Here is a 27025-nt window from a genome sequence, read left to right on the forward strand (position 1 = left end):
TCTCTTTCCTCTCTCTTTTTTTTTTATAGTTCCGGCGAAGGGGATGTCCTTTCTGAAAAGGGCATTGAAGTAGATAAGGCTAAAGTAGAGTTGATAAAGAGCCTTCCAGTCCCTAAAACGGTTAAAGATATTCGATCGTTCTTAGGACATGCTGGATTTTATCGACGGTTTATTAAAGATTTCAGCAAGATATCTAGACCTCTTTGTAATCTTTTGGCAAAAGAGAACAAATTTGTCTTCGATCAGCCTTGTTTAGAAGCCTTTGAGAAACTCAAACTTATGCTTACTTCCGCCCCTATTGTCCAACCTCCCAACTGGAGTACTCCATTTGAGATCATGTGCGATGCATCTGATTATGCTATTGGAGTCGTGTTAGGTCAACGTGAGAATAAACTTCTTCACGTTATATACTATGCTAGTAAGACGTTGAACGATGCACAGCTAAACTACTCTACCACTGAAAAAGAGTTGTTAGCTGTAGTGTATGCCCTAGAAAAGTTCAGATCATATCTTGTGGGTTCTAAGGTTATAATATTCTCTGATCATGCTGCATTAAAATATCTCCTTTCTAAAAAGGATGCAAAACCTAGACTGATTAGATGGATATTGTTGCTACAAGAGTTTGATATAGAGATTCGGGACAAAAAGGGTTCCGAAAATTTAGTAGCAGACCACTTGTCTAGACTTGTAGTCGAGTCTGTAGAAGACAAGTTACCCATGAGAGAGAGCTTTCCTGATGAGCAACTTTTTAGTGTCTCCCAATTACCTTGGTTTGCTGATATAGTGAACTATCTTGCTACTGGTCAAATGCCCAACCACTGGACCAAGCAAGATCGTGATAAATTTCTATCCGAGGTAAAACGGTTCTTCTGGGACGATCCATACTTGTTCAAGTATTGTCCCGATCAGATCATTAGGAGCTGTATTCCTGATAGTGAACAGTCCAAAATCATTTCCTTTTGTCACGATCATGCATGTGGAGGGCATTTTAGTGGTAAGAAGACGGCCGCAAAAATTCTACAATGTGGTTTTTACTGGCCGTCTATCTTTAAGGACACCCATGCATATTGTCTGGCGTGTGAACGATGCCAGAAGTTGGGAAGCATTTCACGTAGGAACATGATGCCCCTTAATCCTATTTTGGTAGTTGAGGTCTTCGATGTGTGGGGCATCGATTTCATGGGTCCCTTCCCAAATTCATTTGGAAATCTGTACATCCTAGTTGCAGTTGACTATGTGTCAAAGTGGATAGAGGCGGTCGCTTCCAAAACGAATGATCACAAAGTTGTGATCACTTTCTTAAAGGAAAACATATTTTCACGTTTTGGTACACCGCGAGCAATCATTAGTGACGGGGGAACACACTTTTGTAATAGGCAGTTTGAGCTTTTAATGAAAAAATATGGTATTACCCATAAAGTGTCTACCCCATATCATCCACAGACTAGTGGTCAAGTCGAGGTGTCGAATAGGGAGATTAAACGCATTCTAGAGAAAACGGTTAACACCAATAGGAAGGATTGGTCTTTACGACTAACTGATGCACTATGGGCTTACCGTACAGCGTTTAAGACTCCTATTGGAATGTCTCCATATAGACTAGTGTATGGCAGAGCATTCCACCTACCCGTTGAGTTAGAGCATAGAGCATATTGGGCTATCAAGCAATTGAATTTTTCGCTTGACAAGGCGGGTAGAGAGAGAAAGTTGCAACTCAGTGAGTTGGAGGAGTTGAGAAATGATGCATATGAGAGTGCTAGGTTGTATAAGCATAAGATGAAAATGTTTCATGACAAAAATATTTTAAGAAAAACATTTTCACGATAAAATCAGACCAACCAGGCTTTACAACAGATTAAAGTTTTTATTATTTTTACGATAAAATCTTCCGGGTTTTTAGACCATTCATGGACTAAAACCTGAGTTATATAAATAACTCCCTAATTAGATCAAAATTAAATTGTCGTTAGAATTGATTATATGGATGGATTCGAAAAACCCTAGGTTCCCTTTATCTGAATATCAACTTTAGTATTATTTGAATTTTAAAAAACCTAATATCTTTTTATTATTTAAAAAACCGAGATCATCATCCGGTTGATCAACATCATCATCTATTTTTCTTCTTCATCTTCATTTTCTGAATTTCTTTTAGTGACAGAGAGAAATTAAGAGAGGTTGTAGAGAGAACAAGCTGTAACTAGTTTAAGAACCGAGGTAGGTCAACTTAGAGAAGCCGTCAGATTTGAGAAGGAAAGACTCGGGTGTATGGTAATAGCTTGTCCGCGGTTGTAATGAATCTAAAGCCCCTGGAATCCCTGAGGTACACCCGTGTCTGACCGAAACTAACCCGAGCTCTATCCGAGCCGTTCAGATTGAGCGGGCCACTGAAAGTTTCTGCTCCATGAAGTACCAGATCATCTGCCTAATACTCTGCTGACTTGGTCAAATTGACTATACTCCCAACTTTGACTTGCTCCAATTTGATCTCCTGGACTCCGATTTGACCTCTGTTTCCGCCGTTGGACTCGTCTTGGGCTCTACTTTCATCCGAGCACCAAAAATTGATCACAACTCGCTGAAAATTAAAATGACCAAAATGCCCCTCTTTCATCTATTTTTCGCGCCCAATTCCGTAGAAGATACCTGAGAAAGAAAATCAAACAAATCATCAGAGTAACCGCTCGAATTGGACTAACTAACCCGAGTTAAGAGATTCAGATGGGACATTTTCATGTCTCATCAGGGGACTCCCCTTCGCCGGAACCCTCGTCTGGTTTTCCATACGAGGGGTCGTCTGGTAGAACCAGGCGAAGCTCGCCTGGATCTGGAGTCCAGATCAGACGAAGGGTTCCGGGAAGGGGCCATTCCCTTCGCCGGAACTTAGAGAGAGACTGAGAAGAGAGAGAGAAGAGATAGAGAGAGAAGAGAGAGATAGCCGGTCGGAGAGAGAGGGTTGGCCGGAGAAGAGAGAGGGTTGGCCGGAGAAGAGAGAGAAAAGAGTTAAAGTGTGTTTGGTTTGAATTTTTTTTGTTTTCCGCCGTCTTCTACGGAAATTTTTCTACTTTCCCCAAAACGGTGGCCTTAATTAACTAACTTCTTATTCACACCTGCCACATTCTCACCCAGGCGTGTATGTCACCGAGGAAGACCCTCGATTGTGTCTCTTTCATCGACTCTCTCTCTCTTTATGATCTCTCTCTCAATCTCTTTATGATCTCTCTTGCTCAATGTCTCTCTATCAAATTGGTAAGAACTTACAGAGACATCTACTCGACATACCATTCCAATTGAAGTAACCACCATCAGTGGAGGTGTACGGTAGTTAGGATTAACCACCAGTAGCCTTCTACTAGTTGTTCTTTAACCTTAGATAGAACACTTTTGTGCTCACTTGTACCGTCTCACAGGGAGGATTAAGGTCTTAGGAGACATCAAGAGGGAGAGGATTAAGGTTTTAGGAGGGAGGGAGAGAGAGAGACTGGCAGACAGACAAACAGAATGATAGAGAAAGATATTTGCTAAATGTACTAACGGATAGACAAACAGAGAGACAAAAAGAGATTTTATTAGATAGACAGACAGACAACCCAAGAAACAGAGATAGAGAAAAGGACAACAAGAGAGAGAGAGAGAGAGACAAACCAAGAAAAAAAATTTATGGGAGTTCACTGGCGGTGGTAGTTGGAGTTAGCTTGTCAGTCGAAATTGTGGAGAAAGGAGTTGTATAAATAACACTTGACTTCGTCATATTAATTTACCAAATCATAAATAATACGAGTGTGAATAACAAAAACCATATTAAAATTTTCCCATATTTTTGTTAATGAAACCAGGCCTAGATATGCCAAAGGGGCATTGGGAGTGTTAATAGTGCCCTTAATTTCTGTTAAAGATAGTCTATTTTTCTCACACCCCCAATATTTGTCTTTCTCTCTTCTCTTCCTCCAACCACACCACCATTACTTCTCTCTTCTCCCCCCTATTCCTCTCTTTCTCATCTTTTACCTCTCTTTCTTCTTCTCACTCTCTTATTCTCTTCTTCTTGGTTGTTGGTATATACAGAGCTTCCAAGAGCTATTTACAGTGCTGGATATTTACAAAGTTCACTTTTAATATTTACAAAAAGTTCATGTGTTCTAAAAGTGTACATTAGTTATAAATAAGAACCTCATTTTTAACCAATAAGAACTTCATTTTTAACCAGATCGATTTTGCGACGAAGAGAATTTTTCCTCGCCAAAATAGATATAGACATGGAAGAGGAAAGAGAAAAGAAAGATACAAGGAGTAGTCCAACTGTCCAAGAGGAGGAAGAAAAACAAAAAGATGAATAATGATGGCGGGATGTGGTGACAGGGGGAGTGTGGTCGGAGATGAGGAAACACTAGCCCAAATTTGTCATGTGGGACACGTCTGTCTTCATCACTTTTAATTTTTGTACTCTCAAAAATTTCCCTTTAAAATTGGGAAAAATGACTTTTTAGGTTGGAAAAAATATCATAATAACAAAAAAAGCCAAGATCTTTTTCTATTAGTTGGAAGTTACCAAAATATTATGTATTATAATGGGTAAAGTTTATAATAATATTGATAATTAACAATCAGGTCATTTCTTTCTTTTTTCATTCCTAGAACACCCCTACCCACTAAAACACTCTCTTCTCTCTCAAACGACACCAATACTTTTAGGTTTTGGTTCTTCTTCTTCCTGATTCTCCTTCTTCGAAATTTCTTCACGAAATCTTCCATTCTTCTTCTGATCTTCCATTTCTAATTCGTTGCAGAATCTGGTTTTGTTGTTATTTTCAGTCTGTATGAACTTGATTTTATCATTTCTTTGAGCCTCTGGTATGCAGTCAATGAACACCATATTAGGGTTTCTGGCGACGGTGTGAGAGTGAGGTAGAGAGGGTCGTAGTTTCTTCTTCTTCGTCGTTGGTAGAGGTAATATCTATCTATTTTGCTGTTTTATTCATTCGATTCATAGTTCTTACTCAAATATGTTGAAGCATGGATCATGTTCTTTCTGTTGATTTTTGTTACTTTGATCAAATATGATGGTGGTTATTATATATTATTGATTGATAGGGTATTTGATCTTTTTTCCCATGTTACAATTGCAATTTAAGTTTTTGCACACAATCTGTTTGTGAAAATGTCTGAGAGGATTTCCTTGACAAAATGTTGATTTCCTTCTCTGTTATGTACTTCCTAATATGTTGATTGGCCCACAACCCAATGTTTTCACTTGAAGTATGAGTTTGAAGCTAACAATTGAGAATGATGTATCCCATGTAGATGGATATGATACTTCTTTTTCTTCTTCTTATCCTTCTTCTTTCATAAATGAATGAATCGAGTTCAGATCCCCTAGAGATGTCGACGATTATGGAACTCATACAACTTCAAACATTGATGGTCGATACACATTCAAAGCGAGTATTGCTGGTTCAGAATGCAAGAAATTATTCATTTGAATTACATTTAACTATATATCTCACATTGAAATTAATAGTTTATTGTTGGTTGTGGTGGCAGGGAACCCTGTGTGCAGCAAGGAGGAATAAGATTCACCATTAATGGTCACTCTTACTTCAAATTGGTATTGGTAATAAACGTTGCAGGTGCCGGAGACGTTCATTCTGTGTCGATCATAGGGTCTATTACAGGATGGCAAGCCATGTCAAGAAACTGGGGTCAAAATTGACAGAGTAGCTCTTACCTTAATGGGAAGAGCCTCTCTTTCCAAGTTATCACCAGTGATGGCAGAACTACTGTTAGCTACGATGCTGCTCCTGTGGGTTGGCAGTTAGGTCAAACATTCGAAGGGAGCCAGTTTTAGACCTACTACTTCAGATCTATCAACACATTGATGTTCCACTACTGCTAAAAAGATCGAACATATTACTTGTATACTACCTATTAAGGCATTTATTCTTCTTTTTCAAAATGTGATGTTTGTCCCGGTTGTATCTGTTGCACCCATAGATAGTGAATGAGGTGTCTAATTTGCACCAGCAAAATACATATGGCCATATGGGTTAATTATGCGATCGTATCTCGAAGTGTTATGTGAAATTTTGAAGTGGGGATGAATAAGATTTAGTATTTACAAGTACAGAAATGATCTTTTATTTTGCATTGACATGATCAAGATAGGAATACAGCAACAAAGATGTGACTAAAGTAGCACTTGGGTTTGATCATTGAATATATGTAGAACAATTATGAGGGGGGAACTTGATATTGTTATTTGACCTTTGTACCTTGTAAATGTATATATGAGTGGGTTAGTTGATGAAAAGTTGATCATCGTTGTAGGCAAGCCTAAGAGAATCATGCAATAAAGGCGAGTCTTGCAAACTCGCAAATCATGCTCTACAAAGGCGAGTCTTGCAAATCAAGTTTGCAAGATACGCAAGAGATTACATTATGCAAACACAGTTTGCAGTTTACATTATGCAAACACACGTTTGCATAACAGATTGTTGCAAACACGTTTGCAGAACAGGTTCTTGCAAACACGTTTCCATAACAGATATTTGCAAACACGTTTGCAGAACAGATTTTTGCAAACACGTTTGCAGAACAGATTTTTGCAAACACGTTTGCATAAAAACGTAAAGGAAAAAACGTCGTTTTTTTCTGGGTTTTTTTTTTGAAAAAAAGGTATTGAAAGCGGATCTTGTTAGAAAGCTAATGAAAAATCATTTCTAAATATATAATTTTTATAGAAATCCGACATCCCAAACAAAAGTTATATCGATTTAAAGTATAAAGAAAAATAAAAGAATTTAGTTACACAAAATGACAAAAAGGGGTATTTTAGTATTTGCACACTTTTTGACCTGAATAATCATTTTCAAATGTTTTGTGCTTTTCTACTCATTTTCAATATTATTTTGACCTTTCTAGAAATTACGTACTCGGACGTAGTCGCTGGAGTTGAGTCCACAAATCCCTTTAAAATTTTGCACTCCAAATAAATTTTTGTTTTCGGAAACCGCAGGCCTATATTTGTCAAAGCCCATAAGATTGGCCCACGCAACATTTTAAGAGCTAGCCAATTGTTTAACAATAAAATTGTCTTTGAAATTAGTAGGTAAAGGTAGTTAAGTAGTTTAGAATCCCATTTAAAGTCCTCAGGAGTTAGAATTCCCCATAATTAAGGTAGAAACTAGAAAAACGTAGAAAGAAAAAAGGACATCTTTGGAGAAGTTTAGCCCGGAGAGGAAATATAGTACTAATAGATATCAGGTTTTAACCACCATTCCTATCCTCGTTTCATAAGAATCGCCATTCACCATACACATTACCCGATTTCCTTCTAACAAGAATTACAGGTCCATCTGAATTTAGGGTTTCCTCAAACTCTCTCAAAAAACACCTCTTGATACGAGTAAGTTTCTCAGATCTCTAAAAATTTCTGTTTTTTTATTTGATTGTTTTGTGTTTGATTCAAAATTGTTTGTTCTAAATTAACTATAGACATAATCCAGAGAATTATGCTTGGCTACTAAAATTGAATTTAGGGAATTCATCTCTGATACCTAAACTCCAATTAGATTCTTAATAATTTGTTTAGAACGTAAATATCAATCATGGGTAGCTGTTTAAACCATTAAAGGAACCATCTTTGATTCCTGAATTGGGGTTTTGAAGAATTTTGTTTCAATTTTGGGAAATTAAAGAAGAAGAAGATGATAGAATTCCCTCTTTCATCTTCACTGAGAATACCTGTCTAATCTTTATGATGAAGCTCCTCCTAGTGATACTTGAATTATTTCATTAGGTGTTAGTGCTTTGCTTTTGGGGTTTTTTTGTTATTTATGTTTTTCGATGCACATAATAAACATATTTATCCTGCACTTTAGTTGAATGTGTTAAGCTAAAATTCGTTAAAACTCCCATTCCACTATGGCACTGCCCAATCCGATTTTGTTAAATTTGATTTGATGTTTGAAACGAAGCTAATAAAATTGTTCATGTTGTTGTTTTATGCGTAAGAACGTCAATATTTGGATATAGAAACATAAAGCATTTTATAATTTCTATAACTAAAAAAAGAATTAGACTCGATTGGAGGTGTATATTATTTTAGCGTCTGAACTTTGAACAAGATTATCTTTAGAAGTTAAGTGAACGACATGCTACGATATGTAGAGCTTGAGGTTTGAGAAAGTGACATTGAGCACTCGAGTCAGTTCCCCTTAAGCTAAAATCTTTACTACCTCTTTCACATTTGATTTCATATAATTAGGTGAGTGGTGACGAGTTTATAGGATGGTACAATTACGTTTTGCATTAACTTCTCAGAGTATTCTCATATACAATAGGAAAAAACATGGAATATACATACTAGGATACGATAGAGGGAAGAAAAACGAAATCATTGTGATTGATATAGTACACTGTAATTGTTTTAATTTTCAGTGTGATTAAGCTTTTGGTTTGTCATGGTATTTCTTCCGATAAGTTTGTGATCTTCTTCTACCTATGCAGACATCAATTATGAAATGTAAAGAGCAGTAAGAAGTTCGAAAAGTTCTTGTTTTGCTATTTAAATGTTTCTACTTTCCTGACCATATGTTGTTTTTTCTTATTGAATAGAAGGATTTACTCGCTAACTACACATAATAGCCACTTTTATCGGATTACTACCAATGCAAGGGAATCAACCACTTTTCTCGTTTGGAGTCATATCAGATGTTCAATATGCTGATATTCCCGACGGTCGCTCGTTCCTTGGTGTTCCTCGCTATTACAGGCACAGCATACAAGTTCTGCAAAGGGCAGTCAAGAAATGGAACAATCATCGGAAAGTAGACTTTGCAATTAACTTCGGAGATATTGTCGATGGGTTCTGCCCGAAAAAGGACTCTCTAACAGCTGTGGAAAAAGTTGTTTTGGAATTCGAAAAATTTGACGGCCCTTCCTACCATATGATAGGTAATCACTGTCTCTATAATCTTCCAAGAAAAAGTTTACTCCCATTATTGAAGATACCCACACAAAATGGATGCGCATACTACGACATCTCTCCTTCACCAGAGTATAGATTTGTTATTTTAGATGGTTATGATATCAGTGTTATCGGTTGGCCTCGTGATCATCCAAAATCCATACAAGCCGTGAAGACTCTGCAAGAGAAGAACCCTAATTCTGACAAGAACAGTCCAGCAGGAATGGTGGGTCTTGAACGAAGATTTCTAATGTTCAATGGTGGTGTCGGTAGTGAACAGTTAAAATGGCTCGAAGAAGTCCTTCAAGATGCTACGAAGAAAAAACAAAAAGTAATTATATGTTGCCATACACCTCTTGATCCTGGAGCGTCGGGCAAAGAAGCTTTGTGTTGGAACTATGATGAAGTAATGGAAGTTATTCACAGATATAATTGTGTGAAGGTATGTATAGCTGGTCACGATCATAAAGGTGGGCACTCTATTGATTCACACGGAATCCATCATCGAGTTCTTGAAGCGGCTCTAGAGTGTCCACCGGGCTCAGACGCTTTCGGGTGTGTGGATGTTTATGAAGACAGGTTATGTCTATTGGGTGAAGATAGAATGGCTAGTACTGAAATGATTTTCAGTTCTCAAGTCTGACTTAAAAGTGTTTTATTAGCACAATCCATTCTTTGATTAACCATAATTATTTGTAGATTAGATTTTTGAGAAATAGAAACTCTTAAGAGATCAAAAGATTTAAGTGTACAAATTATTGATTGTGGGGATTATGTTTTACTTGTTCAAAATGTTCTTCTCTCTAATATAAAACCTTTCTTATAATTGAAGCACACAAACATATTTATTTATATATACCAATCTTTATTGCATGAATTCATTTTCTATTCAAATGTTGGAATGTATGGATTACCATTAGGTATCCACATTGGTTTAACTTTCTTAGATCATTGGAGTTTTTTTTGGAAGACGACTACGATCTACGTAAGTCGTGATATTTGGCATTTGATACATCATAAATGTGATAAGTTCGATAACCGCCCACACAAACACTAACAAGACTTGGCTTGTAGCCCAACAAAACAATGACCTGAAGCCCAACAACACTATTTATACCCTAATAATACCAATTCAAATAACTAAATATTCCACCTTCTCTAGTATTCAAACCTGACACCTTCAGGACTTTCTGGAGCTTAGGTCAACACCTTCAGGACTTTCTAGAGTTTAGGTCAACACCGTGGAACCACTTCGACTACCAACTGTTGACAGACAATACGAGTTAAACAAAAGTTCTAGCACACATAAACTAATCGATTTTTTGAAAAAGGAGTATGTCAAATGTGGGGCCAAACATAGCTTTAAATATGTATGACTTGCCCACCCACCATTTGGTGGAAAAAGGTATAGGAAATAGCTTTTGCTGGTTGGGTCATCCGAATAAGATAGTATATGAAATTTTGACATTCCTTCCATCCAATCAATTCCCACCCAATAGGGTTGACAAGAATCGTGTGTCGTAATGTAAATATTTATTTGACTAATCGATGTGTTGGTTGAATATGGAAAACTATTAGTAGTAGTAAATTCCTCTAGAATAAGAAAGTTACACAAGTCTTGTTTCAACAAAAAAAAAGTTACACAAGTCTTCTAAAATATTTGCAAAAGTTCTCATCACTTAAACAAAAGGAAGTATTCTTTTTTCTTACAACCTCTTCACTTTTATTTTTTATTTTTAAGCGAATCACATAACATTCTTCCTTCTCTCTTTCGTCTTTCAAACTGTCTTTCATTTTCGAAAAAATACATCACAAATGCACAAAAAATTGTAGCTAAAATTCGTAGAATCCCAAGATTGAGGTTAAAGAGTACTAGACGATGTTTTTCTTTGTTGCAAGAGTCCTAGACGATGTTGTCAGACTGTCCACTAACATTTTTAAGCCCCTTAGTCCATAAAATTGTGAAATGGAAGTTCCTTATAGGTAAAAATCCAAGTCCAATTTTTGTATTCTCTGTACCACCTTTTTTAAAATATTATATAAAATTTGGAGAAAACTAAAAATCTTGGTTTTCTTTCTCGTCCACTCTTTCCTTCATTGCCTTACCGTTGTCAATCGTATCTCCTTTGTTGTTATCAACGGTAGAATCTAATTTTTATGCAACAACCTCCTCATTAATTTTTTTTAATGGCATGAATGTTAGGCCTATAAGCTATTTTAAGCCTGGTGTACTTAACACCCATGGCAACCAACAATAGGAAATAGGCAAGGAAGTCCGATGCTTTGGAAAAAAGATCATCGTCTTGGTGACGGAAATTATAGGAGGATACAATATAGTTTCTTAGACTTCACACGAATAGATATATCTATGAAATCATTTATTTTGAAAGTCTTTCATCTTTTCTTTTTGGTGGAATCACTTTTCTCCATTTTCATTCCCATCTTTAGTTTTTTTTTTTGTAAACGTCAGCATACTTTAAGGGGTATGACTTCGTGTCTCGAACCTTTGACCTATAGGGTGGAAACCAACTTGGTAACCACTCCAACCAAAGATTGTTGACGACCACCCTAACTACCATTGTCAGGTTGACGACTACCAACATCTCTCTTTCTGTGAATCCTTGATTGAGAATTTCACGAGATGAAGGGGTGGTGACAGATAAAAGAGAAAGTGAACAAGTGAAAAATAACTTTGTAGTCCTTAACTATTGTGATGAAGAAGAAGAACGAAAGAGAATGACCAAAAAGTAAAAAGGTTAGAATTTTAAGTCCTTAAAAAAATTGTCGGCATTTTGGCGAACAAAAAAACTTTCGGGATACAAAATTGTAAAGAGAAATTATGAGTTAGTCGATTTTTTCGGGACATCAAAACTTCTTCTTCCTTCTCAGCTCCTTGCATCACAAATTCTTGTTAACACTTCCTGTCACGACCCACCCACGACCACCATATTACTCATTTCTCTCTCTCTCTCTCTCTCTCTCTCTCTCTCTCTCTAAAACCTTATGCTTAAGTCGGTTGGAGTCTAAAGATTCGGTCTGAGATAGAAAGAGAAGAGAGAGAAAAACAGTAGTGGTGATAGTCGAAGGTAGTGGTCGACGGAAGAGAGAAGAGAAAGATTAGAGTAAGAAATGGTGGTGCTAGTGTCGGCGACCCTTACTAATGCGGAGTGAGGGTGGTGGGGAGTTCAAGAAACAAAAAAATGATCAAAATTATCTACTGAAAATTTTGTATTTCGAAAAATTTCATTTCTTTTCCCAAAGCAGGGTTGCCCTTGAGCACAATTAGGGGTGGGAAACGGACCACACGGGTAGTCCACAGTCACTTACCATTTAGGTCTGGGCGGAACAAACAAATTCTCAATTTGTTCGTCCGGACGTCTGGACAAATCAGGCGGGCACTTGACAAAATTTGGTTGTCTGTTGCTCGTCTGTATCTGCCTAATTGCCGGGCAATCTGGGTACGAGACCAGTCAGACTCGGGCACAATGTTTATTTTTTACTTGAGTGCCTATAAAAGTTACTCATTAAGATTTCACCCAAGCAAAGTCCATAAAACATAATCCCACATGTAAACTCTTTGAGATGAAAGGATACAAATCTTTATAGATAAGAAACGTAGTCTTTCCGTGTAAGTGTAGTATAAATGTTAATTATATTAATTGATTATGACTACCTATATACGATTAAAATGTTTAAGTACGTCGAAAATATCAATCGGTCGGACATCTCAGTCGGACTCAGGCGGAATGTCGGTTGGAGCCTTTTGTTTGTGCCCGTCCGACTAAATTTGACAGTCCGAACGAGTAGTGTCTGTCTCTGACACTGGCGGCCCACGGTCACATCGGGCTTGGACGATTCGTGGGCGGATGAGGACTCCCCGGCCTTTTCCCACCCCTAGGCACAATTATGACATTCGTCCGCTTAAAAATTTCTCAAGTCCCCAAAGCAGCAGCCCGGAAAAGTAACAAAATATCTATCTGGAGATTCTGGAACGACATTGTTTGCTCGAATGGTTCAATTTCTCTCTCTACTTTCTCTCTCTTCTCTAAAAATCTTTAACCGCAGAAGCGCATGATAGCAGAGCTTCGGCTCCATTGAAGGAGCCCTAGCTTTCTTTGTCTCTCATTCCTTCCACTTGTCTGTCTCTCTCTCTCTCTCTTCATCCTCTTTCTATCTCTATAGAAAAAAACTAGGGCTTTCATTCATTTCTCACAAGATCTCGTTTGAAAATGTCGAAACCTTGGGGCGGTGGTGGAATTGGTGCTTGGGCGGAGGAAGCAGAAAGAGAAGATGCAGAAGAACGTGAACGCCTTGCTTCTGTTGCAGCGGCGACTTCTAAAGTTCCCGGTGGTGCTCCGATTGAACCAAAAAGTTTCCCTAGTCTCAAAGAAGCTGTTTCTGCGAAACCGAAGAAGAAGAAACAAACGATGTCGCTTTCTGAGTTCACCGTTGGAACTTACGTCGGACCTGGTGGTGGTTTACGCCGAGATTCCTCCATGGATTCTAAAAGATTGACACCTGATGAGATGATTAGGTTACCGACTGGTCCTAAAGAGAGGTCCGGCGAGGAAATGGAGTTTGGTCGTCTTGGTGGTGGATTCAAATCTTATGGTGGTGGTGGTGGAATGCGTAGCGGCGGTCCTCCTGGACGCATGAGGGAAAGAGGCGATGATTCCGAGGGATCTTGGGGTGGTGGTGGTGGTAGGAGGTCTTATGGTGGTTTCGACGATGAAAGGAGGGCTCCACCTCCTAGGGTTTCTGATTTTGATCAACCTTCTAGGGCTGATGAAGTTGAAAATTGGGGATTAGGTAAAAAGTCTCTTCCTTTGATGAATTCTGGTGGAAGGCATGAACTTTCTGGACGAAATGATCGATATAGTTCACTTGGTGGTGGTTCTAGGGCAGACGAAGTCGATAACTGGGGTTTTGGTAAAAAACCACTTCCTGCTAGAACGACAAGCTTTGTTGGTAGTTATTCAGCTGGTCCAGGACCTGATAGATGGAGCAGGGGAGGAGGAGGAGGATCGTCTGATGGTGAAAGACCTCGAATTGTTCTAGACCCACCGAAGACTGAGGTTGCATTGAATGAGCCTCCCAAATTAACAAGGCCTAGTCCATTTGGAGCAGCTCGCCCAAGGGAGGAGGTACTGGCTGGAAAGGGTTTAGATTGGAGGAAATTAGATTCAGATATTGACACAAAGAAGACGAGTAGGCCAACGAGTTCTCAATCTAGTAGGCCGACAAGTTCTCATTCTAGCAGGCCACAGAGCCCGGGTACCCAGGTTGTTGAAGGAGTAGTAGTACCAAAGCCCAAGCCGAAGGTGAACCCTTTCGGAGATGCTAAACCTCGAGAAGTATTGCTGCAGGAGAAAGGAATGGATTGGAGGAAAATTGATTTTGAGTTGGAGCATCGTGGGGTTGATCGGTTTGTTTTCCTTGCCCTGCTACTTGTCATTTTGTCATTGCATGTTTAGTAGAAATTGTTATCATTTCTTTCGGAACATAGCTTTAATCTATGCCATATAAATTTGATTACTTCCAATTTATGGTAGCACATTTTGCTCTAATTGATCTAGGCTGTGAAATGATTGAAAAGTTCTTTCACTTTTATATCACTTCAATGACAAATCTCATAATGGTCAATGGATTTTTATAAAAAATTATTAAAGTTTTAGACATATAGTAATTGATAAATGTTTCTGTAGAAATAATTTGTCATCGATCTTCGTTGATACGGTATAGTTGTGAACCACTTACATTGGGAAAAGAACCAGCAAAGATTTTCAACTTGCCAACTTGGTATCCGGTGGTAACACATGGGGTATTGAGATGTTGTTGAAAGGGTTTGTCTTGAATCTTGACCAGTTCATGATAAGCTTCATTTATTGTGGCCTTTTATTAATACCAGTGCCAATTGGCTAACTCTGGAATTTTAAACCCTTAAAGTTGTAGATATCGCTTACTTACTTGGTTATAGGATATTTGTTTGTCATAAGTTAATAGCATAGCAATAGTGATAAGTTAACTATTTCACTTCCACATTGGATCTTTTGATGATTTTATGAGTTCTAGCCTTTGTTTTCATTTTTTACTTCCGTTTTCCCCTTGTGTTGTTTCACGTCAAGGCATTATTATAAAGTATGGTAGTGGATCTGATGCCGTGTCTAATGCTGTTTTTCCGTCTCTGAAATTTTTATGTGACGACTAGCCGCAAAATTGAGTTATATGCAAATAATTGCTTTATATGATTTGTAAATTGCCAAGGAATGCATATTCCTTGTAAGTATACGTCTCCTCTTCATATGTGTTTCTATGGTTGAATGAATCTACCCAATGAAGAACTAAAAGATGATGACCTAAATGCATGTTATCTTAGTCCAGACAAGCTTCTGCTAAATAAATGTGGTCTCTCTCGATAAATTGTCTCAGGCCGGAGACGGAGGAGGAAAAGAAGCTCAAAGAAGAAATAAACAATTTGAAGAAAGAATTGGAGAAAGAAGATGCAAAGGATGCAACTGATGAGTCTTTAGGTGGGGTGTCTGGTGGTGAAAAAAGCCGTTTGCGCGAGGCAATACAGTTCAGAGAGAAGGACCTGGAGCTTCTCATTCGGGAATTGGATGATAAAGTCAGATTTAGTCAGAAAGCCAATGAGAGACCTGGTTCTGGAGCAGGCAGGGTTATTGGTTATCCCGAGAGGCCACCCTCTCAGTCTGGTAGGTCAGAGGATTCGAGAAATATGGAGTTCATGGACAGGCCTCTGTCTCGTGGAACGGGAGATGTGTGGTCAAGGCCAGTGGACGATAGAAGAGCTTTCTCGGGTGGTAGGGAAAGAGGATTTCTAGGCAACAGAGACGCAGACAGGTTCGACACTACCTTTTTGTTTTGAACAACTAGGACTCTCCCTCTCTATCTCTCTTTATCTATACATGTGTGTGTGTGTGTGTGTGCGCGCATAAGTGCGTGTGTGTGTCATTAGAAACAGAAGTTTCATGTGTAGACACTTAGTCCTACATTGCTTAAGAAGACGTTCCGGACCTGGTTTATAACACAATACTTTGGTGTACATATCTGGTAGGCCTTTTGGGTGGGTTTGGCGCCTAGATCGGTCAGGTGGGGAGCCTAGGGTTGTCTAGGGCAGGCCCATGCAAAGGAATAATCTTGTACCTCATGGAACTAGGCCAGTAGGCCTAGGTGTGGCCTAGGTGGTGCCTAAGTAGCCATATTGTATCGAGACAGGTGTTAGTTACATCAGTTTGTGTGTTCAGAACTTCAGATAGAAGCATCATAAGTGGAAGTTCCGGGTAATTTGTGAAACTGAAAAAAACATCTCCACGACATGTCCTCTTTTCTTTCCTTGCTTATGCCACTCTTCACTTTTCTTTATTTGGTATTTTATTTGAACTTTCTCCCATATACTTCTTCTCAACTTCATATGCACGTCTCCTAGATCCAAACTTGGTCTTTGTAACTTTGAAATCCATGACTTTATAAGTTGAGTATCTTTTTCGTTCAAATGATATAAACAACCAAAAAAGTAGAATTGCTTCTCTGTGGTTAGAAAATTAGGGTGTTTTAACTTCATATATGACTATGATGGTCCGAATAATACATGGTAATCTGCTAACCAAGTGCCTGTATTTTTTGTTTCAACAGGCCCAGGAGTCGTGGGGAGAGATGGTGAGAAGCTGTTTTTTGTGTGAATTCCTCCGGAGTTGGTTCTTTTTTTGACACCAGGACTTGGATTCGCCATTTCCTTCATGTTTCCGATTTGTTTTTTGCTTCTCTCCATTATAGTTCTTGTTCTCTCTCTGGGGGTTTTGACCTGTGGTGATAATAGGGTCGCGGCGAGTTGCGAAATCATTCAGGGTAACTTAATATGATTATGATTTAGACCTGAGGTAAAATTTGCAATTTTCCCCTTTCATGTTGAGGGTTAGGAATCTGTATTGTTTTGAACAACTCAGTTAAATTCAAACCTTGTATTTCTATTTATAATTAGACAAGTTTCTTGCTTGGCATTATGTGTTATTTTTTAGGTTTTCAATCAGTACCATCCACATGCCTGCTTGACATTGATAATCAATGTCAATGGTTTGATACAGTACCTTTTTTTTTTTTTTTTGTTGAAGTAGAAACTTTCATTAATGAATCATACAGTTATTACAATATTTGTCAATTAAAATACAGGAAATATTCGACCACTTCTTATTTCTATTCTTCTTTCTCGCCCATTTAGCTATTTTGTCTGCGAGCACGTTGCAGTCCCTTTTAATATACTTGAAATGAACTTTCTCGAACCATCGTCTGATCTCCCGTATTTTCTGGATATGAGACATCGATTGCCATTGTATTAAGTGCTTCTGGTTATTTAAGTGATTGATGATGTTGATATTGTCGCTTTCTATGATAATAGACTTGAGGTTCTGTTCCTTGGCCCATTCAAGGCCATGAAGAATGGTTTGATACAGTACCTTACCTTCTAACGTTACTTTCGTTTCGTAGAGAGACAATATGAAAATAGGTGGGAATTACCGATCATATTGGTATCGGTACATCCCTCCATAGTAGCATTATTACAGAGTCCGAAACAACCCTAAATTGACCATGATAACAAATACTAAAAGCTATAAAAAATGCAAATAAAAGTGCCTATGAATCAACCTAGGACGATTTGTAAAGACGGAGCGTATAACCTTAATCTCAACCTTAGGTAATAAGTTTGGGAACCGTAATCTCAACCTTAGGTAATAAGTTTGGGAACCGTAATCTCAACCTTAGGTAATAAGTTTGGGAACCGTAATCTTAGTCATTGAAGAAGGTGATATATTCTAAAAAAGATACCCTCCTAAGATTTAACTACTTTGGGTACAAGTCTATCTGCCGTATACATATTTTTGGTTTTTTTTCTTTCTTGATTAACGGTTGATATTTGATTTAACCAAAGACTTTAGATGATTGAGATTTATCTATATAACAAATGATTAAGATACTTCCTCCTCAATTTGTCGTCAATGATCCAACCAAAAAAAATTGATAGAAGAGAAATGGTGGAGAAATTTGAAACAAAATTCTATTTTAGTTCATCGAGGTAATTCGGTTTTCGCTCTTAAATGTGACAACCCGTCTCAGTGGACGTCCAAAGCTGACCAACTTCCTAAAAATGTTCCACCGAATGACTGTTTAGTAAGTTAACTTCTAATTTTCACTTTCTTTTCTTTTAAAAATCTCTCTCTTAGGCGAACGGGAGAGAGAAAACGACTTGGTCTGCATTAACAATATTTTTTTCTTCAGTATCATGTGATTGTTTACGACAGTTTCACGCTCCCAAAGTGCATTCCCAAGAGAGGTTACACGCAAACATAAACATTTTTTATATCGACAAAATGCTCATTAGCATAATATGAAAACAAAAATGTGTATCACCGAAATATATCCCGGACAAATATTGGTCGGGGTATGTGTCCGGTCATGATCTAAAGAGAAACTTTTCTCCCTAGATCATGACTCAACACACACCTGCCGGAATTGGGTCAGTATACGTCGGAGCATAGCATCACGCTGATGTGAAAAATAGGTCACACCTAGTTACTCTGTAAGAATGAAATCTAACGGTTGTGGTTAATTCTTAACCTCATAAAGATCTCCACCGACTCATCTATCCCCGCGGTGAAGGAGCTCCCAATATATATATTCGAGACTGAGGAAAAAAGTGAGAGATCGAAATCTTTTCCTTCGCAAGTTCTTCGCTTCAATTATCCAAACATGGCTACTGCTTCTGGTACATCATCTCTCTAATCCATCTTTTTTAATTCTAATTTGATCTATATATTGATGATTTTGTTATTGCTATACCTCTTTATATTCTGTCGAATTAGGGTTTCTGATTTACAATACTTTTTAATTCATGATATCTAGGTTATATGTTATTCGAATCATTGAAGGATTATCGTTTCTGGGTTGTTCCGTTTTCACGGTGTTTGAACGATTCATTGATTGTGACTTAGGATCCCTAATATGCCCTAATAAAAAACGGATTTTGGTACCTTTTGATCCTTCCTAAGTGTTTCTGGATGATTTAGGTTTCAGAAATTCTGGAACTTTTAGTTGGTTCTAGGATGCCCTTACTGAAACAATCGAAATCCTTCCTTTTGCCCCTTTCGAAATACAAATTAGGCGAAAACTTTTCTTTGCCTCGAATTACTCATCTAAGGTTTTTAGGGTTTCATAAATTTGCTAACTTTGCTGTTTTACCGTCTGTTTATTGCTCCTATGGTAATTGATTTGCGATTTTCTTCTGTTTCAATTTTTGAAAGATATGGGGAAGTATATATGGTCATTGTTTTAATTTTGCTCATCTTAATCTTGCTTTCTGTTCATCTCTTAGTATATAATTTATTTTCTTGTGTTTGTAGTTTCGTTTAAGTCAAAAGAGGATCATCGAAAGCAACAAGCATTAGAAGAAGCACGTAAAGCTGGGCTAGCACCAGCCGAGGTCGATGAAGATGGAAATGAAATCAATCCTCATATTCCTCAGTATATGTCATCTGCACCTTGGTATCTCAAAGCCGATGGACCTAGTTTGAAGCATCAAAGGAATTGGAAATCGGATGGGACTATCACAAAACAATGGTATGACAGAGGAGCGAAAGTCTTTCAAGCCCAAAAGTACCGAAAAGGTGCTTGTGAAAATTGTGGGGCAATGACTCATAATGTCAAGGCATGCATGGAGAGACCTCGACAGAAGGGAGCAAGGTGGACCAACAAGCATATCGCTCCTGACGAGAAGATAGAAACGTTCGAGCTTAATTACGATGGGAAACGAGATAGATGGAATGGACTTGATACTGCAACTTATTCCCGTGTTGTTGAGCAATACGAAGCTAGGGATGAGGCTAGAAGGAAACATCTAAAAGAGCTGCAACTCCAAAAATTAGAAAAGAACGAAAATCAGGATGCTGAGGCTGAGGTAAGTGAAGAGGATGATGATGATGATTTGAGGGTTGACGAAGCTAAGGTGGATGAAAGCAAACAGATGGATTTTGCTAAGGTTGAGAAACGTGTTCGAACCACAGGTGGTGGAAGTACGGGAACTGTCAGAAACTTGCGTATTCGGGAGGATACAGCAAAATATCTTCTGAATCTTGATATCAATTCGGCCCATTATGATCCTAAAACTCGTTCTATGCGTGAGGATCCTCTTCCAGACAGTGATCCTAATGAGAAGTTTTATGGAGGAGATAATCAGTACAGAATAAGCGGGCAAGCCTTAGAGTTCAAGCAGCTCAATATGCACGCTTGGGAAGCTTTTGAGAAAGGGCAAGATATTCATACCCAAGCAGCTCCTTCTCAAGCCGAATTGCTTTTTAAGAATTACAAAGTTATCAAGGAGAAGCTGAAGTCCAAAACGAAAGACACAGTCATGGAAAAATATGGAAATGCAGCTTCGGAAGAAGAACTTCCGAGAGAACTTCTTCTAGGACAAAGTGAGAGACAGGTTGAATATGATCGGGCTGGTAGAGTCGTTAAGGGTCAAGAAATCGTCGTTGCAAGAAGTAAATACGAAGAAGACGTCCTTATCAATAACCACACGACTGTCTGGGGTTCATGGTGGAAAGATCATCAATGGGGTTATAAATGCTGTAAACAATTTATTAGGAACAGTTACTGCACAGGTACTGCTGGAATCGAAGCTGCAGAAGCAGCAACTGATCTTATGAAAGCTAACATTGCCCGTAAAGAGGCAACTGAAGAGAAACCAGCACCAGCAGAGGAGAAAAAGCTTGCTACTTGGGGAACTGATGTGCCCGAGGACCTAATTCTAGACGAGAAGCGATTGACTGAAGCACTTAAAAAGGAAGGTGGACGAAAGAAGGAAGAAAGAGATGAAAGGAAACGGAAATACAATGTTAAGTGGGACGATGAGGTTACAGCGGAAGATATGGAGGCCTATAGGATGAAGAGAGTTCATCATGAAGATCCAATGAAGGATTTCTTGAATTAGGTAGTGTTCTGTTTCATTGTAGTTCTTGAATATCTTTCAGTTTATGTGGACTCGTTTTCATAATTTGTACTGCTTATGTGCATCTTGTGGTAGTAAAAACTTGTGTTATGAAATGATTTACGATTTGGATGATATTTGCAACAAAACTTCTAGATGTACATACAACCATCGGGAATGTAAGAGAGACCGATGTTGGTTTGTGATCGGTATCCTAAATGACGGTAAAATTTTACAATCACATTCTTGCCGAGTAGTTATATATTTGTATAGACTTTGTAGCACCACCTTACTTGCAAATTCTGCCATGACCTATAAACCAACCACCACATTCTTTGAAATAGAACTACTTCAGTATCCATGTTTGTGGACCTAACAAGGTCTAGTTGTCCATTATAAGATATAGTGAGGGTTTGGGCTGTTGGTCTTTAGTTAAGCAGGAATTTTGATACTATTGCTATATGGCAACTACTGAATTGTGGCCCAACAGGCCATGTATATATTACCTTTGGCCCGTGGGCTCGGGACCTGTGAAATTGGTGGGCACATTTCAGAACCCACAAGGCCACAATGGACATCGTACCTCTGTAAAGGTTATCCATTTAGCCAATTGGAAAATTGTACATGGCCCAAGAAGGTAAAATTGCTGGTTGTAAAGGAGTTTCGTTTTTGGGCTATATATTAAGTCGGACTAAGTAGCATTGTTGTTAGCAAATCGTAGAGATGAAACATGGGTCCGAGATTTTAATGTTTGAGATGGAAAATAGATAGAGGGCTAAATTTACCTCATTATAAATTCGACACGAAAAAAGCCCTCATGAGTCATGAGGCCCATGTAAGTAATTTCATGTAGCATTCACCTCATGGACCAAGCTGCCATCACCTACAAGTAAAAAAGACAGATTCTTTGCTTAAAACGTGTCTATGTTGTAACAGATTTCACGGCGGTCCAATCGGTTTTCTCTTTCGGCTTGCTTTTCAGCAAACTTTTACCTTAATTTGCTCTGAAAAGAAAAACAAACTATAATTGTGTACGTTTTTTCCTTTACTAGTTTCGATGAACTCTTCTCTTATACTCGACCAGTTACTTAAAATAATTGAAACAAGCTGACACATTTCGAAGTCTTGTGTTATTTATATGGGAATTCGAATATGCTAAAATAAAAGATAACCCGCTTTGAAAGTTTAGGTAAAAATGAATAATTTGAGTCATTTCTATTTGATTCGCTTTCCTAGTTAGCTATTTGGGTAAGGTAATGCAGATTATATTTTATGGACTCCCCTCGTAATGGTGGTAAATATTAGAAATCCACCTTATAATCAAATTTTTTTGTTGAAAACTTTATAATAAAGGGATATGCTAAATATACTTACCATATTGACTTTATTTATGATTTAGTAACTCTTTTTTTTTCTTGTTGAAAATGACTTAGTGACTCACCTGGATAAAAAACGGTTTTTTTTTTTGTTGAACTTAAAAACGGTCTTGATTATAGTCAAATTTTAATTTTTTTTGTCTTTTAGTGAAGGCAAGTCATTAAGTCATAAATTAAATCAAATTTTTTTTGTCATTGTAGCACTCCCCTTCTATAATCAACCGGTATAAAGAAATGATAAAGAAAGAGACCCATTGAAATGAAAACTCAGTAACCCTTGGTACAAATCACTTGTGGTTCTATAGAAATTTCTAACAAGGAAAATGCCAAAGCTTATAGCACCCTCGGAGGCCATAATGGACCAAACTTTGTTATAATCAAACTAACTGTCTTCCTTTAAAATCAAAAAAGAAAAAGAAATTAAGAGTGTCTTTGTTTTTTTTTTTTTTGTTGAACTAAATTAAGTGTCTCCACCAAACTATAAACCTATGCCGGTGTTAGATGTACAAATGATAATCTACAATTGTGTTATATGCAAATAATAATATATCTACTCGTATACACCTCTCACATAAGGAGATAGTTGATGAGTGGAGCAGAGAAAAATTATTTTAGTTAGAAGATGTTAATTAACAAAAGAAAAATGAGACTTTGTCCGGTCACTATCTTGCTGAATCCCGAACGGAGTATGTAAATTTAGAGAAAAGAAGTGAATGCATTTTTGCTCTCGTCAAGTTTTAATTGACAAAAATACCCATATTGTTTAACAAGTCAAGGAAATAGGCTTTTTAGGCATGGGTATTTTTGACAAGACAAGTAAATAAATAAAGAAGAACATGTGAATAGTGGCAGTCCCTCTCACCTTTCTAACTAGTACTACTTTTCTAACTCCCACTTTTATATTAACACTCTCTTTCTCACACTTCACCCACTCGACCTCACTCCCTCTATCTCTTTCCCTCTCCAACCTTTCTCTCTCTCTGTTATGGACTACCATAGCTTTAGACTAACCTTTGTTAGTTCCAATCTTTTAATTTCATTAATATTATTAGTTTCAACTTCTGTATTTGCTTCAAGTGGTTCTTGTCATTTTCCGGCAGTATTCAACTTTGGTGACTCCAACTCCGACACTGGAGGTTTCTCCGCCGCTTTTGGACAAGCTCAACCACCAAGCGGGGAGACATATTTCAACCACCCTGCCGGAAGATATTCCGATGGCCGTCTTGTTATTGATTTTATAGGTACATATATACTCATGAGACATTATATAGATTTACATTGTTATTATGATTGTTTTGTCTTAAATGTCACATGATAGAATATCACTAGTGATATATATATATATATATATATATATATATTATATTGATACATTAGGTAGCTATGCCAGAGATATCCCATTGTATAAAATAAACATTGATTTTGAATTTTTAAAACGTGCATATTCATTTAGAAGATTCGAATATAAAAATGGATTGTACTTATAAAATTATGATGCACCATCGATATTTCAGATTCGTACTATATATTATAATGATGTCTCAGAGGAAGCATAATATCAATGTTGATGCAGTTGAGATTGACATCAGCTTATTCATTATCCTTTTGTTCTTTCACATTATTGTTTGGTAGGCCGTCTTTTCTTTTTCTTCTTTTCTAGCTCTTCTAAGTTAGGAGGATTTTGTTATTTAGTGTGAAGTACTTTCCACGGCTACAATACCCCCTTTTTGTGAGAAACTCCATTTAGATAGTCTACTGGTATACGTGCACGGTGCACACCTCTCATGTAAAATATGTCGTGGTAGTCCGTCCCACCACTATTCTGACTGAATCTCGACCCCTATATATGGCCAACAGGATTTAGAGAGAGAAAAAGACACGTACCCCGCCTAGTGCTGGCCGAACAAATCCCATTTTCCGCGCCAAAATCTTCTTTTGCCTCAGACCACCACTAATAGACAAGTCACAGTCTATAGTTGAAATTGGTAAAAGTAGATATTGAAAAGTAGGTATAATATTTGTTTATGATATATTTTGCAGCTGGGGGTTTGGGATTACCATATCTTAGTGCATTCTTAGATGCAGTTGGAGCCAACTTTAGCCATGGTGCTAATTTTGCAACCGCGGCCTCAACCATCAGACCCTCAAACCTAACATTATCACAAGGTGGAGTCAGTCCAATTTCATTAAATGTCCAATGGTACGAGTTCTCTGGGTTTTCAACAAGGTCTCAGTTTGTTCGATCACAAGGTAATTCAAACCCTAAATTCTTCAATTGTAATTCATTTTAACACTACCGATTCCGACTCTGACTAGTTCATTTCAACTTAAATGTTTATTATTGTAGGAGGTTTTTTTGGAAAGCTGATGCCCAAAAAAGAAGATTTCTCACGTGCTTTATACACATTTGACATCGGTCAGAATGATCTTACTTCAGGGTACTTTCAAAATATGTCTACAGATCAAGTTCGTGCATACGTTCCTGATGTACTTGACAAGTTCTCCTTAATAATAAAGGTAATTTAGACATTCGTGTAATTTGACTAATTAGATACTTAAAAAGGTTGAGACAACATCGAAAATTGGTATAAGAACATTTCTATACGATATTACTAATTCTGAGGTTTTATATTACAATAATTTCATTTGGTGTGCCTCTTTGATCTCCCACTTGGCCCTCTCGCTAATAGGACAGGAGGGGAGAGATGAGTGTGACGGTATCGTTATTTCACGCCTCTTTTACTTCTCATTTTATCATCATACGGTCGAATAGAAATTAAGTAGGTGGAGAACCTTTTTGAGAAATGCTAAAAGACCCCAATTTTAGGGCCGACCACAGGGTGATTGTTGATGAGGCCAGCCACGATTAGTTTGGCCATGGCCTGACCATTCTGGCCAGACCCGTGGTCAGTCTCAAATTTCGGGTCATTTACCATTTTTCAACATATTTCCTGTTCTTAGGATGTCAAACGATAATCTTTTTTTAACATATACTTCAAGAGTCATTACAATATGACATAGATACACTGACAGATACATGAATTCGATAACTCCTACAACTAATCATCCACCATCTTTTTAGGAGCCATACAAGCTATCATATGGGTATGAAAGCCCATTCGTACGTTTTATTTATATACTTAATGATAATAATTCATACAGGATATATATGACCATGGAGGAAGATATTTTTGGGTCCATAATACAGGTCCGGTTGGTTGTCTACCATACGTTTTGGACCGTCTACCAGTGAAGGCAAGACAAATTGATAGTGCGGGATGTGCTCGTCCTTATAATAAAGTAGCACAGTTTTTCAACCATAGATTAAAGAAAGCAATTGTCCAATTGCGCAAGGAACTTCCGTCCGCTGCAATCACGTACGTTGATGTTTATTCGGTGAAGTACTCTCTCATAAGCCAAGCCACGAAATATGGTAATCTCATGCTCCATCCACACCTTAACAAAATCACTTCTTAAGTGCAACTCTAGTTTAGGTCCGACTTGTATAAAAAAGGTCCAGTCTGACTAAATCTCAGGCTTGGACCAGGCCACCCTAGGCTATCTTTGCTAGCATACTGGCCTGGTTTAGACACAATTTGACAATTGATAAAGTTTTAAAATGTTTTCCGTTTGGCAGAAGTATTGAGAGGTCGAACAGTGAAGGTCATCAATGACCCGTCTTGAACCCTCCCAGAGCGATTGGGCTGGAACTTGATCGCGTCCACTAGGCTTCAAATTGGATTACGTAGGCTGACCTAACCAGTCAGGGGTCTCGTACGGGGCTAGGTTGCTCTACCCAGCTATTTTAATTTGTTGGTTTGGTCTAACTATTAGACAAACCAGGCCAGACCCGACCTTAGAGTCCTCGTGCCCTCCGCGAGCGGTCAGACAAATATGGTTGAACCCGATGGCATCACTAGGCCATAAGGCCAATGGACCTTTAAATTGGATCCTGAGATTAAGAGCCTATCGCGTTTTAAGTGTTGAGAACTTGATTCGACTAGATTGTTCATTTTCTGAACTGGGCATGATTTATGCTCGGTTGTTGTAACGTTGTTTCTCATTCTGTAAACTTTTAATTATGAATGCGCAGGATTTAAGGAGCCATTGAAGGCTTGTTGTGGGTATGGAGGGAAATATAACTACAACAAGCAATATGGATGTGGAAGTAAGATTATAAAAGATGATAAAGAGATTTTTGTTGGTTCATGTAAAGATCCAAAGGTCAAGATTAACTGGGATGGAGTCCACTATACTGAAGCAGCAAACAAGTTTATATTTGATCATATTGTTGGTGGTTCATTTTCAGACCCACCCATTCCTTTGAAAATGGCATGTCATAGACAGCCCAACTAAATTTCCAATTTGGTTCCATCTTGAACTACTATTTCTTGAGAGCTTCATTTTCGTAAACAACAGCAATATTAATATCTGATTTCATTGAAGTGCTGTTGTTATCAGACTTGTTATATTTTACCATGAAACTGTTGTTACAAGACTTGTTACATTTTAGGTGGAGATAGCGAGAGTGAATACGCATAGGCAAGGAGCTACCATCGATAGAGCTCTCTGATGGACCATATTAATCCTGTTAATTAGATAATGGCTCCCTTAGAGCGTCTCCCATCCAAAACCTCCAAAACAAATTCTAATCGTTCAATTTGTTAAGTTTTTGAAGACATCTCT

General features: G+C 37.9%; 4 protein-coding genes and 1 long non-coding RNA gene across 5 annotated transcripts; 4 read left to right on the forward strand and 1 right to left on the reverse strand.

Moving 5' to 3' along the window:
- Nucleotides 1-7164: 7164 nt before the first annotated feature.
- LOC147542678 (manganese-dependent ADP-ribose/CDP-alcohol diphosphatase-like protein) lies at nucleotides 7165-9791 on the forward strand. Its single transcript, XM_086637835.1, has 2 exons — nucleotides 7165-7402; nucleotides 8614-9791. Exon 2 carries the CDS (start codon nucleotides 8667-8669, stop codon nucleotides 9606-9608), a length of 942 nt encoding a protein of 313 aa, XP_086493961.1. The 5' UTR covers nucleotides 7165-7402; nucleotides 8614-8666; the 3' UTR covers nucleotides 9609-9791.
- A 3089-nt stretch (nucleotides 9792-12880) lies between these two features.
- On the forward strand, nucleotides 12881-16983 carry LOC147542679 (eukaryotic translation initiation factor 4B2-like). The gene is made up of 3 exons (XM_086633011.1): nucleotides 12881-14390; nucleotides 15395-15826; nucleotides 16619-16983. The coding sequence occupies exons 1-3, from the start codon at nucleotides 13195-13197 to the stop codon at nucleotides 16644-16646; spliced, it is 1656 nt and encodes a 551-aa protein (XP_086489137.1). The 5' UTR covers nucleotides 12881-13194; the 3' UTR covers nucleotides 16647-16983.
- LOC147542680 (uncharacterized) lies at nucleotides 16702-17580 on the reverse strand. The gene is made up of 2 exons (XR_015223161.1): nucleotides 17437-17580; nucleotides 16702-17070 (listed from the first exon to the last, which is right to left on the reverse strand). It is a non-coding gene; the product is annotated as an uncharacterized LOC147542680 (long non-coding RNA).
- An 859-nt stretch (nucleotides 17581-18439) lies between these two features.
- Nucleotides 18440-21112, forward strand: LOC147542681 (pre-mRNA-splicing factor SLU7-like). The gene is made up of 2 exons (XM_086634974.1): nucleotides 18440-18743; nucleotides 19378-21112. The coding sequence occupies exons 1-2, from the start codon at nucleotides 18728-18730 to the stop codon at nucleotides 20964-20966; spliced, it is 1605 nt and encodes a 534-aa protein (XP_086491100.1). The 5' UTR covers nucleotides 18440-18727; the 3' UTR covers nucleotides 20967-21112.
- Nucleotides 21113-23190: 2078 nt separating this feature from the next.
- On the forward strand, nucleotides 23191-26784 carry LOC147542682 (GDSL esterase/lipase At3g26430-like). Its single transcript, XM_086635252.1, has 5 exons — nucleotides 23191-23580; nucleotides 24380-24589; nucleotides 24687-24856; nucleotides 25502-25772; nucleotides 26433-26784. Exons 1-5 carry the CDS (start codon nucleotides 23325-23327, stop codon nucleotides 26693-26695), a joined length of 1170 nt encoding a protein of 389 aa, XP_086491378.1. The 5' UTR covers nucleotides 23191-23324; the 3' UTR covers nucleotides 26696-26784.
- The last annotated feature ends 241 nt before the right edge of the window (nucleotides 26785-27025 follow it).

Source organism: Eschscholzia californica, unplaced genomic scaffold (assembly GCF_041429995.1).
Source record: "Eschscholzia californica isolate CP2 unplaced genomic scaffold, dmEscCali1.0.p SCAF_4, whole genome shotgun sequence".
Lineage (NCBI taxonomy): Eukaryota > Viridiplantae > Streptophyta > Magnoliopsida > Ranunculales > Papaveraceae > Eschscholzia > Eschscholzia californica.

Coding starts and splice junctions, on each gene's coding strand:
- LOC147542679 (XM_086633011.1), top strand. CDS start 13,195: ATGTCGAAACCTTGGGGCGGTGGTGGAATTGGTGCTTGGGCGGAGGAA. Junction 14,391..15,394: donor GAGCATCGTGGGGTTGATCG/GTTTGTTTTCCT, acceptor AAATTGTCTCAG/GCCGGAGACGGAGGAGGAAA. Junction 15,827..16,618: donor GGCAACAGAGACGCAGACAG/GTTCGACACTAC, acceptor TTGTTTCAACAG/GCCCAGGAGTCGTGGGGAGA.
- LOC147542682 (XM_086635252.1), top strand. CDS start 23,325: ATGGACTACCATAGCTTTAGACTAACCTTTGTTAGTTCCAATCTTTTA. Junction 23,581..24,379: donor TCTTGTTATTGATTTTATAG/GTACATATATAC, acceptor TATATTTTGCAG/CTGGGGGTTTGGGATTACCA. Junction 24,857..25,501: donor AGTTCTCCTTAATAATAAAG/GTAATTTAGACA, acceptor TAATTCATACAG/GATATATATGACCATGGAGG.
- LOC147542678 (XM_086637835.1), top strand. CDS start 8,667: ATGCAAGGGAATCAACCACTTTTCTCGTTTGGAGTCATATCAGATGTT.